At 45.4% G+C, this 25,977-nt stretch overlaps 2 protein-coding genes across 2 annotated transcripts; both read left to right on the top strand.

Annotated features, from left to right (window-relative positions):
* Positions 1-717: 717 nt before the first annotated feature.
* LOC118780308 (acidic mammalian chitinase-like) lies at positions 718-6,562 on the top strand. The gene is made up of 11 exons (XM_036532741.1): positions 718-742; positions 1,124-1,153; positions 1,795-1,999; positions 2,758-2,814; positions 3,384-3,549; positions 3,653-3,777; positions 3,928-4,051; positions 4,805-4,987; positions 5,237-5,353; positions 5,697-5,829; positions 6,291-6,562. The coding sequence occupies exons 1-11, from the start codon at positions 718-720 to the stop codon at positions 6,560-6,562; spliced, it is 1,437 nt and encodes a 478-aa protein (XP_036388634.1).
* An 8,936-nt stretch (positions 6,563-15,498) lies between these two features.
* Positions 15,499-22,625, top strand: LOC118780301 (acidic mammalian chitinase-like). The gene is made up of 12 exons (XM_036532733.1): positions 15,499-15,565; positions 16,393-16,469; positions 16,584-16,610; positions 16,703-16,907; positions 17,657-17,713; positions 17,974-18,139; positions 18,240-18,364; positions 19,323-19,446; positions 20,175-20,357; positions 20,743-20,859; positions 21,408-21,540; positions 22,208-22,625. The coding sequence occupies exons 2-12, from the start codon at positions 16,445-16,447 to the stop codon at positions 22,465-22,467; spliced, it is 1,422 nt and encodes a 473-aa protein (XP_036388626.1). The 5' UTR covers positions 15,499-15,565; positions 16,393-16,444; the 3' UTR covers positions 22,468-22,625.
* The last annotated feature ends 3,352 nt before the right edge of the window (positions 22,626-25,977 follow it).

Below are 25,977 nucleotides of genomic sequence, written 5' to 3'. Positions count from 1 at the left end.
ACCTACACATTTGTAGGCTAATGTGAAACAGCCCGCAGCATTGATGATTGGCACCGACTTCCATAGCTGGGAGTTTTCCCTCCCTCCATTCGGTCTGTGACCTTTGAACCCTCTTATCGGGGCTGTATTGGACCTGTATAAATCACCAGGAACCGTGCAACCTCTGTGCATCCCACCGAAGACTCTGGGAGAACCAGGTGAGTCTTGCTTCAATTTTTTATTGCTGGAAAATATCATAATCATTGTTACCATTGTTTTATTACTGTATTTATCAGGGATAATAAATCCCTGCTGTACACATTTGCAGCACATCTGGTGATAGTGGAAGCTTTGATTCAAAATCTTCACTTTAAAAATGAGCTGTGTGGGCAGTGCACAAAAAAACTATTTGATAAATTCGTACCATATGAAGTTGTGCTTGTTATGTTACGAATTTTGAGGCATGAACTTTGGAAGTCTGGGAACGCATAATGTTCACTTTAACAGCTAGGTTAATCCAGGCCATAGGTAATTTGAATACTTTATGATGATGATGATGTTGATATTTTAACATTAAAATGCATGAACAGTGATTCCTCTCTTTCTAAAATGCTGTCATCATTCACGTCTGTGAGTCTGTTGAGGCTAGGCATCAGAGAAATTTAAATGCATTAATTGATGTCCTTGATTTTTCCAAGGCCCCCTTGATAATTCCGAAAGAGGTGCTGCAAGGCAGTCATGGCCAGACTGACAATCTTCGCAGGTAAGACCCCTTGTCACAGAAGTTTCCATGGTAACAACAGACTTAGACCAGAAATAGAAATCAACAGGAAGGGTCAATGGACCCCCACTCCTCCCTCTCCCCCCAGCAGCAGAAAAAAAAAAGATTAGTAATGGCCTTTCACTGCTTTTTTTCATCTGGCCTGTTTGAAAACATCTACATACATTATTTATTTTCACACTCCAATTTCTGTTCGACACCGGAGGGTATCTCCAAATTAGGTGATAGCATGCCACCGAGGTCAGCAGGCTCAAATCTCAGTTTCTCTTGAACGGAGAACGTCAGTGGATAATAATAATATTATAATAATAACATATCTGCAGATAGGTAACACTAAGCACTTTCTTCTTGTTTTTCTTTCAGGTTTAGGCCTGTTGATGTGCCTTAACGTGGGTGAGTACCATCTTTTTTGCAGTCTTACATCCCACTTCTACTGAAAATGTCCCAACTGCAAACAAACCAGAAATTAGGGAGGTTTTCAATCCAACCACTGGAGATGTTGTCCTTAATATTGATAATGAGCTGAAGCAAGTATTCCCTTTGTTTATGTATAATAACATATTATGTAATACTTTTCATTAACATCAGTGACTGCTGAACTGCTGTAAAAACAAAAAAGTAATATTTGAAAAATAAACTTAATCACTAATATTCAAGGACAAAGACCGAATTGCTTTAGTGTAGTTAATTGTACCTATGCCTGGTAGTCCATAAAGTATGTCTGTTCATCTGATTTTATTATCTTTTTAACTTATTAGGTGAGGGAATGTGCACAGCACCAAACAGATTTTAGATATCATTATTATTATTAGATATTATTAGGTAATATTTGAATGACTGTCTATGTTATGTGAGTCATAAATATAAATGAAATATAATATATATGTAATGAATAAATATATATGAAATAAAATATAAAATAAATATTGGAATAGATGCTTTGGTTAAGTAAGCTTTTAAATTTGTTGTAACCCATTTTGGGTAGATCAATGTGAATGGTTACTGATCCTCGACTCCTGTACCATATTTTGTAGTCTCATCCACCAAGATGGTGTGTTACTTCACCAACTGGTCCCAGTACAGACCCGGGACTGGAAGATACCTTCCCACCAATGTAGACCCATTCCTGTGCACGCACCTGATCTACGCCTTCTCCATCATTAACTACAACAACGAGCTCGTCACCTACGAGTGGAACGACGAGACCCTCTACAAGTCCTTCAACGGCCTGAAAGACAGGTGAGTTCTGCCTAAAAGTCAGTGTTGGGAGAGTGAAACTTTGTGAAACCCAGAATGGAAAGAGCCACAGCGTGTCACTGTCTCTAGGCTGAACTAATCAGAGCATTTTTTGTTTGGGCAGAGCAGTCTTTTGATTAGTATTGCCCAATGATAGCTCCACCCATCCTGGAGTATGTGACATGACACTGTAATTACCAGTAAAAACACTTAGGGCCATCTTCCCATTTGGCTTTCACATGTATTTACCTGCACAGCTAAATTTATCTTAAAGTTTTTTCCATGAAACTAAGCATGCATGAGGCCACACAAAAGCTCTCAAATTAAATACGTCAACTCCCACTCTTCTCTCAGCAAGCAGACTTCAGAAAGTCAACACTCAATATTTACTGCTAACTGCACCTGGTTCCTTTAAGCTTGTCACTGTTGGTCCACATCAACTTTAAGGCAAAACATAGCTATGATAGAAAAGTCCAAGACCACAAATTGTTATCATGGTTACAAAATCAAAGACTTTAAGACCAACAACACACTTGAGACTTACAGTACATCTTTCAAAGCGACTTCACTGGTTGTGTGTCCATGTAAGTACAACCATGAACAATATCAATTGCTAAATAAATAAATGTAAATGTAAATGTATCAATTCACAGCAACTATTCAAATAGGCTATATTTTAACATGCTTTAACACAGGGTACACACTCTATTGCCTCAAATTAGCAAATGATGTTTATCCGGCCACCTGTTTGTCTTCCACAGGAACCCTCAGTTACAGACATTGTTGGCTGTTGGTGGATGGAACTTTGGGACAAGCCAGTGAGTACTACCAGCACTATCACCATGAAAAAGTGCAGCGATCATTACATAACATGGAGAGATAGTGTGTTGGGGGTTTTTTTGCAATGTCCTCAAAGGCTGTAATTCAGATGATAAAGTGGGGTCATAATCTTCCTGCCCTCATGACATCATCTCTGCTAGAGGAGTTATTAAAAAAATGATACTCTTCTTGGAAATAATGTAATAACAGTGAGTGATCATTTGCGTTATTCATTTGCTCCTTATTCTGAGCTCACGGCTTACATATTACCCATTTATACCGCTGGCTATTTGTTGAAGTAATTCAGGTTAAGCACCGGTACCAAGGACTCAACAACAATACCCATTCACACCCACAATTCACAGCACATTACCCACGATTTACAGTGCAATATCCACGATTCACAGCACATTACCCATGATTCCCAGCACAATACCCACAATTCACAGCAACATACCTACAATTCACAGCACCATAACCACAATTCACTCCTGCAAACCTCTTAACCACTCAAACTAACATGTTCATTCAAAGGTTTTCTTCTGATTCGCTCTGTCTCTTGCCCCAGGTTCACCATCATGGTGTCCTCGGCAGCCAACCGGCAGAAGTTCATCCAGTCCTCCATCAGGTTCCTCAGGACACATGAGTTTGATGGCCTGGACCTGGACTGGGAGTACCCTGGTGCTCGAGGGAGCCCCCCAGAGGACAAGCAGAGGTTTACAGTGCTGTGTAAGGTAGGTTAACTGCAGCCTGCTTCACTATGCAAGACAGCCACCTTTCTGCTTGTGTGTCACACCGCCCCTCACCTGTACATGTGCATTTGTTCTCTGGCCGCAGGAGCTGATGGAGGCGTTCGAGGCGGAGGGGCGCGAGACAGGCCGTCCCAGGCTAATGCTCACCGCCGCAGTGGCGGCTGGTAGGGGGAACATCGACGGGGGCTACGAAATCGCTGAAGTCGCACAGTAAGTCCAGACACCGACACTGAGCAGCACATCACCTGCTTCCTGTTCCATAACACACATCTGAAAGAAAAAAAAAGAGCATTTGTGACCCCGTTTGCCACCATGTCTGTGACCTCTAACTCAGATCATCTACCTGTGGTTTCACTGCAGACACCTGGACTTCATCAACATTATGACTTACGACTTTCATGGTGCGTGGGACAGCCTTACGGGACATAACAGCCCCCTGTACGGCAGCTCCTTTGACGACGGAGAGCACATCTACTTCAACATAGTGAGTGACATACCTGATCTCTCAGGCAAGAACCTGCCGTTTCCATTGAAATATCTATTTTTGGCACCTGGTACTTCTTAGGGAAATTCCCAGACCCCCAAAAGCCGTTGTCTGCTCTCCAGATCCGACACTTTCCTGTTTCGACTTGTCTCCCAGATTAAGCAATAACTTGCAATGCTTCATTGCTAATCCTGTGCTTCAGCATTAGTATGGCAGCGTGATACAAGTTAATATTGCTCTAATGGAAAGCTGTTTAGCACCATGCAAGCATGTAAACACTATGACATGTTGATTTTATAGATCATTAGATTCCTTGTTCACTCTAGTATGGTAAGGGAGTGTTGCTTAGAGTAATATAGTTAAAATAGGACACTAGTTTTAGGTACAGCGTTTTTAATGTTAAGTTACCATTTTTTAGATGAACATTTATGCACTGTAATTCTGTTCTCTTTCTGATATCTACTCTTGCAATGCTAACCACGTCAGAGCATCTGCCAAATAAATGAATATTAAATATATAAATAATCCTTAAATTCCTTGTTTCCTTTTCTCCCTCTCCAATTCTGTCTGTCGCTCTCATTCTTTCTTCCTGTCTGTCTACCTTTGTGTTCTTTCTCCTGCTGTCTCCCTCTCTCTGTCTGTCTCTCCCCCATCTTTGTTTCTCTCTCTGTCTCTGTCTCACTCTTTCTTTCTGCCTGTCTCCCTTTGCATTCTTTCTTCTGCTCTCTCTCTCTCTCTCTCTCTCTCTCTCAGGACTTTGCCATGACGTACTGGAGGGATCAGGGCGCCCCGGTGGAGAAGCTGATGATGGGGTTCGCCACATACGGCCGCACATTTCGCACCGTATCTGGGGACAAGGGCGTGGGAGCCCCAGCCAGCGGCCCAGCCTCTGCTGGCCCCTACACCCGCGAGGCTGGCTTCTGGTCCTACTACGAGGTGAGGCGCAGCCACCACCATCACCAACACCTGCTGTGGGACACCAGGAACCACAGCCACTGGCCTGGCCTGCACTCACTATGACATACCTTTTACCATAAATGTCTATTTTCTCAGCAGATGCAATTACCCTAGGGTGACATTTTTGCATACTGTCACCTCTCCACTGATTACTGATTAATGTTTCCCACTTCTGAGACAGCATGTATTTATGTTTCTTTATTAAAAATATGTTATCATTTTTTTCAGATCTGTAATTTCCTCCAAGGTGCCTCAGTTCAGTGGATTCCCGAACAGAAGGTTCCCTTTGCCAGCAAAGGCAACGAGTGGGTGGGATTTGACAATAATGAAAGCTACGAGACAAAGGTACCTCTGACCTGTCACTACTACTCATTGCCTACAGTAATAATAATAACAAAGCCTTCCCTATGGGGAAATACTTTGATATGACAATGCAGCATTCTAAGTGTTTATAACCTCTGGACTCATGATGTGTCAGGTAACATCACAATTCTCAAGGGCTCATTAGACAAAATTGGCACTATTTAAGTCCCCCCTCTAACAAACATCATTATTCAGTAGGGACTGGTCTCCTCTCCATTGTACAATAGGTGTCTATCTCCAGTGACAAATAGGCACCCTAACAAGTCACTGCAGGTGCACACATATAGTAAATACATAACTTTACCTGTTACCTCACCCCCCCCAGGTTCGCTATCTGAAGGATAACAAGTTTGGAGGTGCATTTGTGTGGTCACTGGACCTGGATGACTTCTCTGGGCAGTTCTGCGGAGGAGAGCGCTACCCTCTGATGAACCATCTACGCACCCTGCTCAATATAGGTGAGCATCAGGCTAACGGGGGTGACCGGCCTGCCCGAATTCACACTCCAAGTGCTGAATTCAGGCTGTATTTCCTGAAATCTGTGTTTCCTGCAAGAAATTTTCACAATATTGTGGCTTACTGTCTTGCAGCTAACAATGGAAGGACCTTGTTTTCACCTCCTGATGTTTTGCCTGACTAGCATTGTGAAATGTCAGTGGATGCCATCAGTGTGTTGCAATAGTGTTTGTGTGTTTCTCGCTCTCTCTCCCTCTCTCTGTCCCTCACTCCCTTTCTCTCTCTCCCTCATGGCACTTGCACAAAGAAATACTGGGCGTGTTTGTGTTGAAATTGCAAAGGTGGAAAGAGAAGCTGGTGTAAAACAAGACTTAAATTTTGAAATGTGGTCATGACTTCCGCAAAGAGATGTGATGTAGAATCTACCCGGTCATGAATTTTGTGAAATTTTTTTTTCTGGCAGAATTGCCTCCTCTGCCTCCCACAACCAAGCCCCCAGCGGGATCCGTGACAACCACAGTCGCCACGACAACCACCACCTCCTCCACTAGCACCACCACGACCGCCGCCCCCATCCCTGGCAGTGGGTTCTGTGCCAACAAGCATGACGGGCTGTACGCGGCCGACCATGACGAGAATGCCTTCTACCAGTGCTTTAAGGGTCACACGTATGTCCAGAAGTGCCACCCAGGCCTGGTCTTCAACAACGAGTGCAAGTGCTGTGACTGGAAGTGAGAGAGAACCAAAACAGCACCCCCTGGTGGTGAACGCGAGAACACCGCCACACCATCTTTTTTTTTCAGTGGCAGAACTTGCAAGAGACTGGTTGACTTAGATAAACTCTTTCTTGCATAATACCTCAACTTTACAGTATGAAGGGTGGGACCCTAATTATGCGTATTTATGAAGCACAAGGCGGAGAGTGTGGGCACTTTTGGACCGACTCCCTGCTGTATATGTGTTTGTTTTGTCTCTGTCTCTGTTTGTTTGTGAATGCAACACACTGCTGCTAAGTCCAGAGCTGTAAATAATAAAAAAAAAATGAATACGTGCATAATAAATAAAACAAATATGTCAAAATAATGTGTGCTGATTTGTTATTGCTGTCGATATTTACCACGCTTGGGCCTATTGATCCTGAAGAAAATTATTCATTCAATATTGCATGATTTCATAAAATTGTTGAGTGACATTTTTTATCATTTCTTATTAATCTTCATCACTCAAATTAAGAGGAGTATTCCTGTACCATTCACCTGACTGCTCCAAATTCTGTTGGGTACAACTGATGGCATGACACATACTGTAGAAAAGGGCCACATGTTTCTGTCTCTGTCCTTGTCTTTGTCTTTGTTTGCGCACCACCCCCACCTCTCATAGGCACTTGTTTACGACTCAGTTGAAACCTGGCCAAACCGGTCCTGCTGCTCCCCTTATCAGCAGGACCCCCACCGGTAACTCGAGTCACAGGCGCACCCCCAAGGACGGCCCCCAGGTCACCATTTGCCCTCGGACCTGCCCGTATCCTTTGGCCACCAATCAGGGCCTCAATAGGGCCGGGGATACGGGACAAGATAAAGGTGGCAGTGACCTCCCCCACCTCAGTACCGGAACTATATTTGGGAGGTGAAGAACGGGGGAGACCAAGCCTTTGGGGACCAAACAGTGTGCTGTTGTTGTGTGCGTCTGTGCCTAAGTAAGTAGTATGCCTAACTTAAACTGGTTGTAATATAATTGCCTGTAGAGAGGGAGGGGTGTGCATGTTAATTAAGATAGTGTGTCCTTAATGTATAAATGTTTTCATCGCCATTCCTGCAGTTTAAGTCTGTATGCCTCAATGCCTGTATGTATATTTTTACATTCAATGGACCCAACAATAATGATCATTCTCCCTGCTTACTCTTTGCAGGGAACCACACACACCCATGCACCACAAACCCTTGTATCCATCCGTTCAAAATCCCCAATAAACACCTGAACCCGGAACCTGACTCCTGTGTCCTGACCGACACCCCACTGTGATAGCAAAGTAGCCTGAACCTAGTACGGGTGAAACTGCCCCCTCAGTTTCAGTGGTCCTTCGAGCCGGATTGGTGCTGTTGCAGTGGAAATGTCAGGCACACCGGGTTCAGCTCCTCCATCCGCAAGCCGCTCTCGCCGTGAGACCCGTCGCCCGGTCCACCACGAGAGCTACGAGGTCCAGTATGTGGGGAAAAGCACCCACAGACCTGCGGACGTCCACGCCAGTGAGCAGGAGGGACAGGCTGAGATGACCCCCCTCAGGACGCCAGAGAGGAGTTCCCCAGTCCGGCAGGGTCAATCACCCACAGCCCCACACAGTCAAGACAAACTGGTGCAGCAGCTCGTGGACACCGTGAGGCGACAGAGCGAGCTCATGGAGCGCATGCTGCAGCGCTCTGCCACCTCCACTCCCTTCAGCGCCAGGTCCTCACGCCGGAGCTCAAGGCAGCCATCACCCCAGACGGCCCGCACCCAGCCGGTGCAGTCAGGAACACACCCAGCCCTTGTCCAGGAGCTGACAGATCACCTCCATCGGATGCAGCTGTCATCATCGCCCCCGACGCCGCCGCCAGTCAGCCGCTCCTCGGCGTCCATCTCCAGTGCCCTGTACCACCTGCCACCGGGGCAGGAGGGCACCCTGACAGACAGTGCCACGCCCAGCCAAGTGTTGCCACGGCAACCAGCCCCTCCACAGCAGCATTCCCTGCTGCCACTGCAGGTGCACCCAACCCACCAGGGGGAGCACCCACAGGGCCAGCTCCCTCAGCTGCCCTGCAGCCTGTCTCAGCCTCAGCCGAGTTTTCCCCCGGCCATGCAGGCTGTAACGGCAGACCAGAACCCAGTCCTCCTGCAGCCCACTCAGTATCTGCCGCAGGGACCAGTAATGGGCGTGCCCTCATACCTGACGCCCTACCCACAACCGGTTGCCACCCTGCCCTGCCACTGGCCAACGCAGCACCCTGGAGCAGTGACGACGTCTCCACCACAGACAGCAGGAACAGCGCCCCCTGCTGTGCGAAGACGGTCCTACAGGAGGGTAGAAGGTCCGACCTTCCCGGACCTGACCAAGGAGGATGAGACCGAGTACACCATGCTCCGGATGGCCCTTGACAACCTACTCGATCCAGAAGAGACCGAGCAGTACAAGTACCACATCCTCCTGGACCACCTGAAGGTTGACCAGGCCCGGCGGCTGGCACTCGCCTTCTCCAAGGCCCCAAACCCCTTCACGAGAGCAGTGAAGGCGTTGGATGACCGATACGGGCAACCACGCCAGCTGGCATCCCGGGAGATTAAGGCTATCATGGCCTTACCTCCAATCCGGCCAGGGGATGGGCAGGCCTTCGACGACTTCGCCCTCCGCATCCACGCCCTGGTGGGACTCCTTCAGACTATGGGGGGGCAGGGCCAAGCTGAGCTAGCCTGCGGCTCGCACGTGGAGCGCCTCCTGGAGAAGCTCCCCTCTGAGCAGTTCAGCAGGTTCAAAAGGTACATCAGCCGACTCAGGCCCGAGTCCATGATGTACACCCTGCTGGACTTTGCAACCTGGCTCCAGCTAGAGGCCCGCTGCCAGCCAAGGAGAGAGCGCCCCCCCGCTGGACAGAAGGAGCAGTGGCCTGCACCAGAGCCCACCAGGCGGAGGGCCAACATCCTGCACGGAACCAACCAGGCCACCAGCACCGCAGCCCCGAAGTCATCCCCAGCAGCGCCACCTGCTGGGAACCTCAGGGGGAGGAAAGACGCATACTGCCCCTACTGCGACAACGCCGAGCACTACCTCAGCCAGTGCACCGCCTTCCAGCGGTTCTCCAGGGACGAGAAGGTGGCCTGGATCAAAGAGAACCAGAGGTGCTGGCGGTGTGCTCGCGCTCATCAGGCTGCGCAGTGCACCCTGAAGCGGCCCTGCAGTACCTGCAACGGCAAGCACCTGCAGGTACTGCACGATGTGAATGAGAGGTCCGGGGAGAGGACACGCCCAGCCGTCCAGACTCTGTACCTGGACCGGCCGAGTGGCCACAACCCTGTGATGCTCAAAGTTATCCCAGTCTCCCTGCATCACAAGGGCTGGTCCACAGAGACCTACGCGGTACTGGACGATGGTTCTGAGCGGACAATCCTCCTCCCAGCCGCAGCCAAACAGCTCCACCTGCAGGGCAAAGCCGAAGATCTGGCCCTTCGCACCATACGGCAGGAGGTCAATATCCTCCACGGGGCGGCCGTGTCATTCAAGATCTCCCCTGCGTCCGGACCGAAGAGGACGTACTGGATACGAAATGCATTCACCGCTGACCACCTGGCCTTGTCAGAGCACTCCTATCCAGTGGCAAAGCTGCAGAAGAGGTATGCACACCTCAGAGGCCTCCCGCTACAGTCCCTCAACCAGGTGCGCCCACTCCTGCTGATCGGGGCGGATTACACCCGCCTGATCACCCCAATCGAGCCAGTACGTCTGGGCCCACCAGGGGGCCCAGCAGCAATCAAGACCCGGTTGGGCTGGACACTCCAAGGGCCGGCACAGCGCCTTCAACGCCGCACCTCTCCCCCCAAATGTCTGCTGACCTCAGTCAGCAAACCCAGAGAGGACAGTACACATGGCAAGCCCCGGTTGGGGTTGGCTGAACCCAGCCAACGAGGCCAGCATGCTGCGTTCCCCCACCAAGGAGCAAATAAGGGACCCGCGAGACCAAGTGGAGCAGAAGTGGAGGATGCTGCAAAGCGGCAGGAACCCAGCTTCTGTGGGCTAGTGGCAAGGAACACAAGCCCCTCCCTCCTAGAAGGCAGCCCAGTCAGTGGCTCCCAAGAGCTACCGGAAGGGACTGCACCGTCCCTTTACGGGGCGGCTGATCAGGCCAGTGAGCCCTCAGCCACCAAGCACCCAACGGCAGAGGCCCAGTTCCTCAAGAGAGCTCAACGAGGCAGCTTTCAGGAAGAGCCCACTGGTTTGGAAGCAGGCAAGCCAGTGCCCTTCAGCAGCCACCTGACAACCCTGTCGCCCAGGTCGAGTGGCTTCAGCCTGGTACGTAAGTCCTGGACTCTGCGAGGAAGGGGGTCCAGTCGACGGCACCAACAGAGCAGCGTGAAATGGAAGCGACGGCGAGCTAAGCCTGTGGTCCCGAAGGAGACGGACCTCCCCCCTGCTCGCCTGCAAACCTCCAACTCCACCAACATGGCCTACCCTCCACCGTGTGAGAGGCCGTGTTGTCGCCGGTGGAGCTGGCAGAGACGGATTGGTTCGGACTGCAAAGGTACAGGTCGAGGACCGGACCTACACCCGCCCAGTTGCTCAGCTGGTTGTGCTCCCAGCCATACCTGATGACACAACCGAGCACCCTTCGAAAGTATGATGTGGCCCTCTGTATGGAGCAAATTTCCACAAGAAATTTGGGGGCGGCTGTAGAAAAGGGCCACATGTTTCTGTCTCTGTCCTTGTCTTTGTCTTTGTTTGCGCACCACCCCCACCTCTCATAGGCACTTGTTTACGACTCAGTTGAAACCTGGCCAAACCGGTCCTGCTGCTCCCCTTATCAGCAGGACCCCCACCGGTAACTCGAGTCACAGGCGCACCCCCAAGGACGGCCCCCAGGTCACCATTTGCCCTCGGACCTGCCCGTATCCTTTGGCCACCAATCAGGGCCTCAATAGGGCCGGGGATACGGGACAAGATAAAGGTGGCAGTGACCTCCCCCACCTCAGTACCGGAACTATATTTGGGAGGTGAAGAACGGGGGAGACCAAGCCTTTGGGGACCAAACAGTGTGCTGTTGTTGTGTGCGTCTGTGCCTAAGTAAGTAGTATGCCTAACTTCAACTGGTTGTAATATAATTGCCTGTAGAGAGGGAGGGGTGTGCATGTTAATTAAGATAGTGTGTCCTTAATGTATAAATGTTTTCATCGCCATTCCTGCAGTTTAAGTCTGTATGCCTCAATGCCTGTATGTATATTTTTACATTCAATGGACCCAACAATAATGATCATTCTCCCTGCTTACTCTTTGCAGGGAACCACACACACCCATGCACCACAAACCCTTGTATCCATCCGTTCAAAATCCCCAATAAACACCTGAACCCGGAACCTGACTCCTGTGTCCTGACCGACACCCCACTGTGATAGCAAAGTAGCCTGAACCTAGTACGGGTGAAACTGCCCCCTCAGTTTCACATACTGTAATAAGGCTCTGAAGCCCAGAACACCTGAGAGATTATTGTTCTTGTACCTATTCTGTCTTTTTTGAATCCCTAACATAACTCTTCATGATACTGTACAATTCCATATAGACCTGGCACATGCATCAGGCATACAGCCATTAACATGCACCATGGAACTGATTATGCTGAAGTGAAAGGTCTCTATGATGCCAAATTCCATCTTTAATACAGCTTTTACTCTTAATTTATGAGGTCGCTTCTGAGATCTGAAAACAAAATCTAAGCTCAGAGTCACCCTCTTACAAACACAGTATAACTGAAGCAACATCAAATATAAAATATAAAAACGAACTCCATAAACTAGAGAAATGGAACATCTGTTTACCTGTGATGAGTTCAGCCAGTGGAATAAATTGCCAGCATGTCCACAGTTCAGCAGATTACACAGCAGTATCTTTACAAATACACCGTGGGTATTATACATTTATTATTGAAATATGCTTGAACATGAATATGAATATACATGAACAAACCGTACACATAGTGTTTAGTAAGTGGTGTTTACACTATGCTAAGGAAACAAGCATCTGAAGATTAACACAAAGCACCTCTGTAAGAAAACGGGATACAGTGCTTGGTTTTATCAGTGAGATCATTAGGAAGACAAGACAAATATCCCAGTTTATGGCTCCAATCTAAAGCTCTTATCTCCCCCAAAGACACTTTCCATGATCCTAGAGGCATATAAAAATAATCATCTTTCAGGCACTCAATGTCAAAGATACCACATTCCAAATTAGTTGCCAGGTATTCATACCTTGAGATAACCTGAGACAATAAGTTCAAAGCCAAACTAATCTCCTACCTCACCATGTTACTCAACTCCACCCTTATCCAGGGTGATGTACAAATCTTGCTCATCTTTTTCACACACATTATCAAATTTATACAGATGGGTGAGTCAATGAAGCATTTCAGGGTCAGTGGCATGATCAAGATCACAATCACAAGGCCATTTGTAGTGATTTTTCCTTCTTGTGAAGTAAGGCTCGTAGTTCCAAAGTTTAGCTTAATAGCAATTTAATAACAAAGTAAAACTAGTGTTGAATTACAGTATGAAACATACCGGGTAAAAGCAAGGCAGATCAATCACAAAGTGATGTTGTTTGGGTACAAGCCTTTATACCCAAAACCTGAAATAAAATGTGGAAATAAAATGCAGGTTCCTGTCCCTGATTGGGTGGCAGAGAAACAAATGGACATTTACATTTGTAAGGTTTTTGAGGCTCCACAAAGTCTCCTCCTTCATCCTGCTCATAGGAAAGGACAGAGATATCACACCTCTGGAACAAAGGGTGTGGTATGGAAGGCAAATGGTCATTGTTAACATCAAGGTATGCCAATCAATTCCCTTTGTCTCTATTAGGTGACCATCCAAGAACACTGAAGCAGGTTTTGCATTTTTCTTACACCATTCAGACTTTCAATTAAGCCATTGCAATATACAGCAGGACAATGCACGATTAAAGTTAAATTAAATAAAGTTAACTTATTATTACAACGTTTATTATTATTATTATTATTATTATTATTATTATTATTATTGCTATTATTATTGCTATTATCATTATTGTCATTATTATTATCCTTTTGCTGACTTCATGCATTACCTGCATTTGCAGCTCTGAGACAGTGACCACAATCACTAACCACATTTTACCATTAACCTTCATTCTGTTTTAACTGAGAGCAGAACATGATTACATGATTAGTTCCTGAGACATCGGGGACATAAAGCCAAATGTAGAGCACTGGAGGCTTTAGCTTGATGGTGATGTCATTACCCGATCAAGGTGTTTTTGCCTTGAGGCTGTGAGGTTTGGAACACGAGACAAAATCTCAACTCCACCACTCTCATACTGCAATAAGCTACTTAGGGAGCTGTGTTAACAGTTTGCCGTCATCAAACAGGTTCCTTAATTTGGGGTGTTAGCAGAGGGAAGTGGAAGAGGGAAGCTGATAACATGCCAAAGTAATATGCTGATTACAACAGCCCTGTTTACCAGCTCCTCGGACGTTGCGTGTGTTTGGACCACCTCAGGTCACAGGTCCCCTACATGCCAATCAAAGCTGGTGACGAGTGGCCCCCCCCCATGAATTCAGTACCCTGAGTCAGTGCAGTTCACTCATGCCTGAGCACACAGGGACAAAAAACTACACAGAATATACTGTATGTGTGAACCAGCCATAATGTTTTTTTTCTGCTGAGAAAATCAGTCTTCTGATTAGCTGATACATGTCAGTGTGGTTTGCAGGTATGGTTTACATGGTATCTCTACTCATATTTGCAGTTGGTGACACAACTCCTTTCTTACCTGCAGTTCCCTGAGGTGGCCACACCTTTCACAGGTCACACTGGGCTTATGTATGTTAGCCAAGGTTTACTCAATCAATTGTTTATCTCGTCTGTTGATCACTGTCGTTAAAGGGGTAATTGCTTCACTAAACTAAATACAGAACTAAATTAAATTAGACTATCTCTCTAAACATAACCATAGCCATGGCTTATTCCAGTATTGACTCATTGGGTATCTGTGCAAAGATGGATCCCCATATTGTGAACCAGTTCACAGTCAAATCTACAGCAAAAACGGTTTGTTTTTGGGATCACCTGTTCTGGAAGCAGAAGGCTTTAGGAAGCGATCAGCAAATATAAAACATATATTTTCTGTTTTGAAATTACACACAGCAACAGCATCAGACCAGCTACCTGCACACAGACAGTGGCCTGTTCATTTGTGTGAGTTTGTCCAAAGCAGCTTGCTTCCTGTCAGCAATATCACTTACATTTGTGAATATATACCACCTGTGCCCCATTTTTTTCAATATTTTGATGCTTTCAAGCATATGGCATAGTCTGAAGCTGAATACAAATAAAATGCCACTATTCAGCTTTAGCAATGGTTTAATGTTGTTGCCCATTATTAGTTACAGACATTGCACTATTGCACATCACACATGTATGTCTGTAATACACTCTGATATTTTACTAAATGCTGTGATGCATTTTGGTATTTAATTGAATATGATAGGACATTCTGATGTTTAAACAGAATTTTAGTATTTTGATTGAATTGATATTTAAGTTATGTTTAAATTAATAACTTGAATATGTGTGAACACTCACAGTCTAGAGGTACTAACAAGAAGTGAAATGATCAGCTTCTTAAAAGGCAGAATATTTGATGTGCCTCTCAATGTCACCCACATAAAGAATGAAAGAGCCTTTTTCTCTAGTTATATTGGATGGTTTCCAAACAGGACCACACAATTCTATTTCCCTCCCCCCAACCTGGTTGGCTTATCTGACCTGATGTGTCCTCAATAAACAATGGCTTCAACAAATCTGATGCCATAATTTATTGTTTGTGTTATCTAATCAAGCTGCAATAGTGGTTATCAGACTTTTTATTTAACTTTGTACATGCTGATCTTGGGTTTTGAGCCAGCCACTATATAAATAAGCAACAGGGTGCCCGTTGACTGTCCCAGAAGCGGAAGACCCAGGGTAAGACATGAGCTATCACACTTTGCCTTTCTTGGTTTGGTGAGGATGAAATTGTCATCTTTCAACACACGGGTGTAGGCAGCAGGTCCTGTGTAAGTCCTATTCATGGCATGGATGCAAATTGCATAATTTATGTTGCAAAAGTGGAGCTCCTTCAAAGGGAAAGAAAAAAAAGCCTTCTAGAACAATGGGTGTCAGTGAGTAAAGGAATTGTTGAAGTGCTGGTTTTGTTGGTTTTCTGCTTTTGGGTGAGTGACTGACAGTATCGAGGGCATTGGGTGGTATAGGATGAAGTGTGCCTCAGACAGACTCCAGAGCTTGACTCTAACAGGCCTTTCTGCAGAAAAGGAGACACTCAGGGTTTGCACATGAATCCTATATCAGGATTATGGGATGGATGAATGAGCTTGGATCTGATTGCTGCATTGGTTTGTGTCTTGCACTGTAACTGTATCTGACGTAGTGTCCCCAGGGCACATCCCAGCCACTAGCAGCCTGTTACTGCATGTGAGCATGTCTGTTTGGTTGGCAGTTGTAATGAGCATTGGGGTGGAGAATGAGGAAGTTATTTGTAAAGACTTGTCCTGTGATTAGCATTGAATGCACCATTTCCATGACTGTAGCTTGTTATAGCTGGGTACACTCACTGCTCGTGAGCACCCAACACCCACACTCACATCAAACAGGGCAAAACAATGTCGCTGGAGTGGCTGCGGATTTGGGGAAAAAGAGATTGAGATGCAGCCATCGGTTAATAGATCACAGAATGTGTGGGTGGTGACATCACAGTCAGGTTAGTCTGAGTCAACACTTCCTCCTTCTCACAGGCACAAAAGGAAGAGTTCCCGGCCTCTTTGGAACAGTGACCGTGACTGCACCATGACCAAGCTCACGCTACTTGCAGGTATGTCTCCAGCAGCGTGTTTGTACCATTTATGAAAAAAAAAAACCACCTCAAATGGGCAACGTATATGATTGTTGATGATTATTATTCATTTACTGTGTATTCCTCCCACAGGCCTGTGCCTGGTGCTTAGCCAGCTGGGTGAGTTATTCAGCTTTTATTCAGTCCTTCATTTTGCGATTGATCTGTGATTCATTTTACCTTGTGTAACCCCATGTCCTATGCTATTCCAGGCTCTGCAATGGACATGGTGTGCTACTTCACCAACTGGTCCCAGTACAGACCTGGGACTGGGAAGTACACCCCTGACAGTGTGGACCCAGCCCTGTGCACTCACCTGATCTACGCCTTCTCCATCATCAACTACGCCAACGAGCTCGTCACCTACGAGTGGAACGACGAGGTCCTCTACAAGTCCTTCAACGGCCTGAAGACCAAGTACGTTGGGCACGCGTGTGCCTCTGCACTGCACAGGGGCATCTCTCACACTGTGTAATGTTTTGGGACATAATGACTTTGGAACAGAACAACATCTATAAATAGAAAACAAAGCTGGCAGTGCAGCTGCAAAACTATGCAACAAGGACACTGCAGGCTTCAAGCATCCATTCCAACTCATCATATGATATGTACCGTTTTCATGTATACTGTAGGTCACACAGTATACATGCCTGTCACATGCCTGACAATGTCTTGTGTCAGGAAAAAGGGTTACTTTAATGCAAATCTCCAGTGATGCAAAAAAAATGTGTTGGGAAAAGGAGTTACTTTGAGAAACTTACATTGGCCCAGCTAATGATGTACATACATGCTATGCTATGTAGCATGTAAGTGTGTGTTCATGGATTAAGAAAGTTAATAACTTATACTATAGTAGTATAATTTTTTATGTTAGTTGTTCTAATAACTTCTATAGGAAATTATTATTATATTATATTATATTACATTATATTACATTATATTACATTACATTACATTACATTATATTATATTATATTATATTATATTATATTATATTATTGTTATAACTGTTATAAGTGTCACTGTTTTTGTTGTTATTGTTCTTCTTGTTACTATGTTCTCCTAAAGGTGAACAAACCGCAGGCATTTGAGGTGTGAATGATGGCCACTGAAGCCCAGGTCTGCTATTGATTGCTCATTGCCCTCTGTTCTCTGCTCCTGCACAGAAACCCCCATCTGAAAACCCTGCTGGCCGTTGGGGGCTGGAACTTCGGCACAGCTCAGTGAGTTACCCTCTGACCTCCTTCTTTGCTTGTTTGTGAGCCTCTGTGAGCAGGCACCGATTAGCCATTCCCCAAAAGCATACAGTTAAAACCTGCTGAGTCAAGAATGTCCAATACAGCACACAAACCTTTATGATCAGGACAATGGAGACTGGCTTTGAGTCAATAAATTGTACATCATTTGAGAGGGAGAGAGGAGACACTTGATAACAAGTAAAGTTATGATGACTGACTGACAATCGCCTCCAAAAACTCTGCAGGTTCACCATCATGGTGTCCTCAGCAGCCAACCGACAGAAGTTCATCCAGTCCTCCATCAAATTCCTGAGGACCCATGGCTTTGATGGCCTGGACCTAGACTGGGAGTACCCTGGCGCTCGAGGGAGCCCCCCAGAGGACAAGCAGAGGTTTACAGTGCTGTGCAAGGTAAGACAGGCGACAGAGAGCCTTTAGTGAGTCTGAGATGCTAGTGCTCTCTGACTGAGCAGTGTACGCTGACCCCTTGTGTTTGTCTCTGGAATTGCAGGAGCTTCTGGAGGCCTATGAGGCTGAGGGCAGAGAGACTGGGCGTCCCAGACTGATGCTCACAGCTGCAGTAGCAGCTGGGAAAGGAACCATTGATGCTGGCTATGAAATCGCTGAAATACATAAGTGAGTCCAGAACCACATTTGAAAAACAGGACTATGTCAGGGTTCGCAGCCAAGCAGGACAAACATGGCAATGAGTCCTGCCTCAGACTCTTTCTATCTATCCATCAGATACCCCTATTCAGGGTCATCTTAAACAGCACTATTAAAAACAATTGCCGAGAACAGTCCAAAGGGCAAAGTACAGATGACAGCGTGGAATTACCCCACACTTAATAATTATACCGTATAATAAAAAACAACAATGTAACCCCTATTCATGCAGCCGCTGAACTATCCACACCCACCAAAGGTCAGACTACAGAAATGTGTTCAGAGTGACAGTGTAACAGTGTAGTTTCAATGAAGGTACAGATAAAACACAGGTACACAGGGTTAGAGGTGAGCTTTCAGCAGGCAACAGAAGGCGTGAGTGACTTTGTCCCTGTGACCCTGGAGGGCTACTTATTTCATTTCCAAGGCTTTATCTTAGCAGTGCTGTTAATTATATAAATGCCAGCAACAGAATATTACATTTAAAGCTTGACCACTCTGGCATAAACAAACTGTGAAGAGAAAAAAAGGTTTATTCTTCACTGAAATCTAAAGACTTCAACATTTTTTCAGTGATATGAATTTAGACATGGAATAACCACTCCAGTGTTAATTCAAAAAGTTGAACCTTCACTATACTTACATATCTATAAATATTGTGCATATATAAGTAATACGAATGTCAACACAGATTAGATTGAGCTTGCCAGTCCTGAAACTCAGAAATAGCAAGGGATCACACACCATGACACACACACTTAGATTTTTTTGTATTCTGCTTGGCGAATTTGTTGGGGCTGAAAGGATGAACGTCTAGCTAAAGATAAAATAAAATATCATCTCGGGGGTAAATGGGTCAGAGTAATGCTGAATGCTGATGTCTTCTGCATCACTGTTAAACTGAGGACGCTTGATCCCTGCATCACAGGTACCTGGACTTTATTAACGTCATGACCTATGACTTCCACGGAACTTGGGAGAGCTTCACCGGACACAACAGCCCCCTGTACCGAGGCTCTCAGGACAAGGGAGACCTCATCTACTTCAACACGGTAAAGAGCATCACTGCACAGCACAGTACAGCGCAGCTAGAGACTTAAGCTGCAGCACAAAAACAGTGCATTCTGTTTCACAGCACAGGCTTTACATAAACTACTATATGCATATGCTATGCTGTGCAGAATATCTGCTGACCAAAGCAGCAATAACACCAACAAAGGCATGATAAAGGTTATCTCTATCAACCATCCCCCATTTTCTTGTTGTTTTGTGCATATCTGTAGTCTATATTGTATATGTGATGTTTTCACAGTTTAGGGTTAAGCATGCATTGTCCTCAATTGTTAAGGATGCATATTTTACCTCTCTCTCCCTTTTTGCTTTTTCTCGCCTCTGTATTCCATCTCCCTCTCTCCCTCTGTCTCTCTTTCTATCTGTGTCTATCTGTCCTCCATGTCTCTCACCCTTTTCCACTTTCTCCCTCTCTCTTCCTTCTCCCTCTCTCTGTCTCTCTCTGCCTTTCTCCCCATCTCTCTCCCTCCCGCTGTCTCTCGCTCTTCCTTTCTGTCTTTATCAATCCTTTGTGTTCTTTCTCCTGCTCTCTCTCCCCCTGTCTCACAATCTCATTCTCTCTCTCTGTCTCCCTCTCTCTCTTTCTCTTTCCCTCCCTCTCCCCTCCTCTCTCTCTCATTCCCCCCCTCCCCCCTCCTCTCTTCCTCTCTCTCTCGCTCTCTCTCTCTCTCTCTCTCTCTCTCTCTCTCTCTCACTCTCTCTCGCTCAGGACTTTGCCATGACGTACTGGAGGGACCAGGGCACCCCGGTGGAGAAGCTGAGGATGGGCTTCGCCACATACGGCCGCACGTTCCGCCTCACGTCCGGCGACAGCAGCGTGGGAGCCCCCGCCAGCGGCCCCGCCTCCGCCGGACCCTACACCAGGGAGGCCGGCTTCTGGTCCTACTACGAGGTGAGGAAGTAGCAGAGTGGCACAGCACAAACCAGCTGGATTTATGACCCAAAGGTTGCAGGTTTTATTCCCAGGTGGGGCACTACTGTTGCAGCCTTGAGCAGGAGTTCTTAACGCCTGAATTATTTCTGTAAAATACTTATCTGCATATAAATATACATGTATATTACATAATTATGGCATTGCATGACTTGCATGTTGCACTGCCCCCACCCTAATCCTTGAACATGAATTCTTAACACCTGAATTATTTTTATCTATGGCCTATAAATGGCAGTGCATGATACTGTATACATGTCGCTCTGGGCAGTCTATTAGGCAGATAATGATATGAAACAGGAAGTGAGATGGATTTGAATCACTGACGAGTTCTGCCTTTTTTTAGATCTGCACCTTCCTGCAAGGCACGACCCTGCAGTGGATCCCAGACCAGAAAGTTCCGTATGCCACCAAGGGCAACGAGTGGGTGGGCTTTGACACGCAGGAGAGTTTTGAGACCAAGGTAAGATCTCTTCTGGGTCAGAAACTGTCCCCAGCTACCACCCCACACCCAGGCAAACAGGCTCAGATGATCAGCAGAGACAGACCCTGTTAAGACTCTGTTAAGCTTGACTCACCAAGTATCATACTATAAAATGAAGTCTGCCTGAAAGTGATTTAACACAGACCTCCAAACAGGGATAATTGGATGTGAGCTTAAAATACATTAGGATTCTTTGGGAGGTCTCCTATGAGCAATCATATTTTATGTAAATAGTAACAAAAACATAACTGGCAATAATAGCACCTTTTTCCCGCTGTGGGTGAAGATCCCTGCTGTGTAATCTATTCCCTTTGGCATAATGCTCATCATCTCTCCATTATGTATCTAATCTAACAATAGGCCCACCGGAGGAACATCATGTGCAATATTCCCCTCTAATGTACTTTCAGCACACCTCAAAATCACGTAAAACAAAGAGCAGCCCTGTTGGGGCATACTGGTCCACCCTCGTTTCACTCTCCTTCTATTTCTGTCCCCTCCTCCCCTCTCCCTCACTCCTCCCTCAGGTGCGCTACCTGAAGGACAAAAAGTTCGGAGGGGCCTTTGTGTGGGCGCTGGACCTGGACGATTTCGCCGGGCAGTTCTGCGGGCAGGGGAAGCACCCTCTGATGAGTCACCTGCGCAAGCTGCTGGAGATCGGTAAGAATTCTGACCAGGAGCTCCAGTCGTTTACTTCATTTTTTTCCTGCATCTTCATAAACGGATAACTTATATAAGTGGTAACCTATGTAAGTTGCTCTGGATAAGAGCATCTGCAAAAAAAAATTATAATACTAATAAAATAGGGATGGCAGTATGGTGTAGTGGTGAGGAGCAGGGCTCTTTACCAAAAGGCTGCAGGTTCAATTCCTTGCTGGGGCACTACGACTATGTCCTTGGGGAAGGTACTCAACCCACAATTGCCTCAGTAAATATCCAACTGTATAAATGGGTAACGTGTAAAACTGTAATCTATGTAACTCAATCTGGATAAGCGCATCTGTAAATGGCAATAATGCTATTTAATAATGTGATGTAATGATTGGTCTGTGGGACAGCCATGTCTGGTACATCTTACAGAGGGAATGTGTAGGGGAAGTGAGGAGTGTACAGCAAAGTGTGTAAGAGCATCAGATCAGTCCTGTTTCTGTTAACCAATCATAACTGTCATAAACTTGGAAGAATGCTCGAGACTACCAGGGAGGAGTAACAATGTAACAGGAAGAGAATGCTGAGATGTTGCAGAAGAGTGGAAAAAAATTCAACTTCATGCTTTAGTGACTAAATTGGTCTCTAAACAACCACATTGAATTTTTTTTTTTGCCAGAACTTCCACCTCTGCCCCCACAACCCACCCTCCCACCCGGGGTAACAACCACCGCCAGGCCCACCACACGCACCACCACCACCACCACCTCCACAGCGCCCCCTGGCAGCGGATTTTGCGCAGGCAAGCCCGACGGCCTTTACCCCAACCAGGAAGACTCCAACTCCTTCTACCAGTGCGCGCATGGCAGGACCTGGGTACAGAAGTGCCACCCGGGCACCATCTTCAGCAACAGCTGCAAGTGCTGCACCTGGCCGTAGGAAGCCGAGTACACCTGAGCTCCCCACGCCTGCAGCACCACGGAAGCGACCATCTAACCCAGCGCTTTGCACTATTTTTTTCTAACCTCTTGCATTAAAAAATAATAAACAAAGATAAAAAATTTCTTTGAAGCAAAAAAAAACAGCTCATTTTGTAAAATGCTAATTTATATAAATATTTTCGTGAACACAGTCTGAATAATGAACATATTGTGTGTTTGTTGGTTTGTTTAATTTGATGGGACCTTAGTCCTTGAAAGGAGGTTCCTTTTTAAAGGACACTCATATTCTGCCTATAATCTGTGTCTTTATTCAAATATTAATAGCTGCACGTAGAATTCGCTGTTCCCTGTAGATTGGAAAATTATCTATAAACGCACGCACCACAGTAAAAGAGGTTCACATGCTTCTGAAATAACTTGACAACACATCACAATTCATAATTTCAATGCTGACAGAGCATTGTACTTTGGAAATTAGTTTAGGCGCCAAATCTATATTTTTTGCTTTTCACTCACACACCTGTTTTTAACTTAAGGCTTATCTGAGTGTGTTATCACATTTATATTAAAATATGCTTTTCTTTTTGAAATTGCTACCACAAGTTTGGACCTTGTTGTCTTAACTGAAAACGGAGGTTCTAGCTGACAGTTCCTCTCAAATTAACTTTCATGCAGTGCAAGCTTTAAAGTTAGGCACATAAAGGCGGTCAGCAGAAGAACACCATATAGTCTCTGAAATTCTTTAGATCTGTGCACCACCATTTTAACTTAAACAAGAGTGCAATTCATTTCTACTGAAATCTACGGGTACCAAAGCAAAGCATGTATGATTTTCATTACAACATTAGACATAACCATTTCATCAAAATAATCACTTCAAAGGTATTCTGCCAAAGAGTTAGGGCATTAGGCCTGATTATTTTTCAACAAGATATAGTGTGGTTTTCTTCGCACACATGCTGCAGACATATTAATGGTATTTTCGGCACACAACGTCCTCAGCCGATGCCTGAGGATTATCAACACCAAACATTGATTTTAGAGCAGGGAAACCTACAGGAGCTCCAGTCATCAAATCACAGTTGTGCAGCACATGGAACAACTCCCTGCGTGTGCATTTGAAGAGAGTCCCTCTGCTCCCACCAGTTTAGATTCAACAGAGAGAAAAACACATGGAGGAGATTCAATTATTCAAATCATTTTCAAAATCCATAAATCTCCTGAGTTAGTCATTCCATAGATTAGAGGTATGTCTTGTACATGTTATTCTTCCACATCGTAAATTTGTTTATGAATTCTATGTAAATTTTTTATAAAATCAGAATCAATTATCCAAAGGCATCTTTGAGGCCTCATTCATCAGGTTGGAAAAAAAGCTATTTGAAGGTTTGCCTCCAGGGGGCGATAAAAGCTTTGATTGTTGAGTTGTCTTAAATATTTCTGATTCGTATATATTAGCCTATGGATAATGGGAGGTTCTCCTGCTGGCTTAATGATGTTTTATTTAAGGAAGGCTCTTTCAAAAACAGTTGGCTCGTCTTTTTGTTGACAGGAACACAGCTTTAGCCTCATTTTTTTTGCCTCATTCACATCTGATTTAAATATTCTACATAAGGTTATAGAAGGATTCCAGCACCCATACTGTGGCTTTCAAATGGCATATTTTATGAGCTTGACCCTCTTCTAGTGAAAATTCATTTCTGTCAGCCCAATCACCAGGGTTGCTACAGCTTCATAGAACAACAACCCCCAAAAAAGTTCAGTTTAGGTCTCTGTATCATTCACAATTAAGTTTATTTAGTAATAAGTTTATTATTACTTGATTTCTTTAGATAACAATAAAACTGCAGCATTAGAAAACAGCACTGCCATAAATGTTATTGAATATTAATTTTAATTATTAGCTCATCAAAGATATCCAGCTGCCTGTATGCATTACATTAGCTGAGCAAGAGTATTTTTTCCAACCTCTTGACCCCTCCTTCACCTCTCTGGGTGGTAGACGTGCAACTTATGCTGAGTATTCAACTCCAGTGTTTACATGATATCTTCAAATGATCTGTGCTTGCACCAACAACAAAGAAGGGGTTCTGACTGCTATCTGGAACCATGCTTTGTCATTGCTTAAATTGTGTCTATCCAACTTTATCAGCGCCTGGCCAGTATTTACATAACAGAGCTTCAAACCCCCAACCTCACCATCCACTCATCAACACAACAAGAGATACTATGAGCTAAAGACCAGGGTAGCCAAGCAAGAAGCTAATCACTTTCACGCTATGGTTCTTGAGGGTAGCATGACTTTTTAGCAGTTGAGTATTCTAACGGATTCTCGTGTGCAGCTTAGCTCAACATTAACACCCAAAATTGATCTTCCTCACCCCACCCCCTCTAATTTGCCAAACCATTCTCCTCACACTTGAAATCTCCAATCCTCACAGTTAACAGCTCCAGCCCACCATGGCTTAATGTGTAATCTTCCAACGTGACCCAGTATGGCTATATCCACATTTCTGATGGGCCTGAGGATAGGCTTATGGTAGTTTTAATCACAAGCAGCATAATGTTTTCTGTATGCCCCTTATTCAGCAGGGGTGGGGTTTACCAAGTTTTAAGAATGTGCTCTTAGGTGACACTCCCCATCTCTCCCAGGTTGCAGATTGTGGTTCCTCTCTGCTCTGCCATCGCACTCCTCATGAGCATTCTGTAGTACATGCTATCAGCTACAGAGGGCCCCAGAGAGAACAGAAACACTGTAAAAGGTTCCACACTAACCACTTTATGACAGTTTCAACTGTATGAAAGATTTTTTTAGAAGACAAGGTTGCAAGAGCCAAGGTAGTCAGACTTCAGGAATGAATGTATCTGGGAGGGCAACACAGTATTGTGATCTCCAGTGCCAAACTTTACACCTCCACTCTGCTTTATTCAACTAAATCAATGGTTCCACTGACGACCCCCCCCCCCCCCCAGTGTATGTGCAGTGGTCTAACATGACCCAGAACTGTGGTTTTCAGATCAGCTGATGGGAGGCTCACCTACTGCTCAAGTTCCTGCTGACCCAAGAACAGTTTCGTGATGAACCCGCACCTATTGCACAAGAACACGATCCTTGCCAGATTTACGCATGTGCTCAACAGCTCATGACTGTGGAAGAAATCCTAATGCTTTCTGCTTTTGTTCTTCCTCTTTTGCAGAAGCCACAAGCAAAACACTGTAGCAAATATGGCTGATAATGTGCAGATCTGGTGTGTGGCATAGTGTGTAAAATGTTTGCTTATTTCCTGGCATGATCAATGGCCCATGTCAACAAATCTTTGCTGCTATCTAGGAGGAAGCATTGCCAACACTGAATTGTGGTTATGCTGTTTTACAGTAGATAAATATACATACTTTTGCTTGACTTTCCTTGGCTCCAGGCCAGGCTCCTGTCACACCTGAAGTTGGCCAGCACGCCTTTGAGGTGAATCTGCTGTTTCAACTCTTCCGAGTTATCTCAGGTACATCT

This window comes from Megalops cyprinoides, chromosome 7 (assembly GCF_013368585.1).
Source record: "Megalops cyprinoides isolate fMegCyp1 chromosome 7, fMegCyp1.pri, whole genome shotgun sequence".
In the NCBI taxonomy this organism is placed as follows: domain Eukaryota; kingdom Metazoa; phylum Chordata; class Actinopteri; order Elopiformes; family Megalopidae; genus Megalops; species Megalops cyprinoides.
The sequence above is the reverse complement of the archived record's forward strand: the minus strand, read 5'-3'. Positions and strand labels throughout refer to the sequence as shown.

Coding starts and splice junctions, on each gene's coding strand:
- LOC118780308 (XM_036532741.1), top strand. CDS start 718: ATGGCCAGACTGACAATCTTCGCAG. Junction 2,815..3,383: donor TGGAACTTTGGGACAAGCCA/GTGAGTACTACC, acceptor CTCTTGCCCCAG/GTTCACCATCATGGTGTCCT. Junction 5,830..6,290: donor ACGCACCCTGCTCAATATAG/GTGAGCATCAGG, acceptor TTTTTCTGGCAG/AATTGCCTCCTCTGCCTCCC.
- LOC118780301 (XM_036532733.1), top strand. CDS start 16,445: ATGACCAAGCTCACGCTACTTGCAG. Junction 17,714..17,973: donor TGGAACTTCGGCACAGCTCA/GTGAGTTACCCT, acceptor AAAACTCTGCAG/GTTCACCATCATGGTGTCCT. Junction 20,358..20,742: donor GCTTCTGGTCCTACTACGAG/GTGAGGAAGTAG, acceptor GCCTTTTTTTAG/ATCTGCACCTTCCTGCAAGG.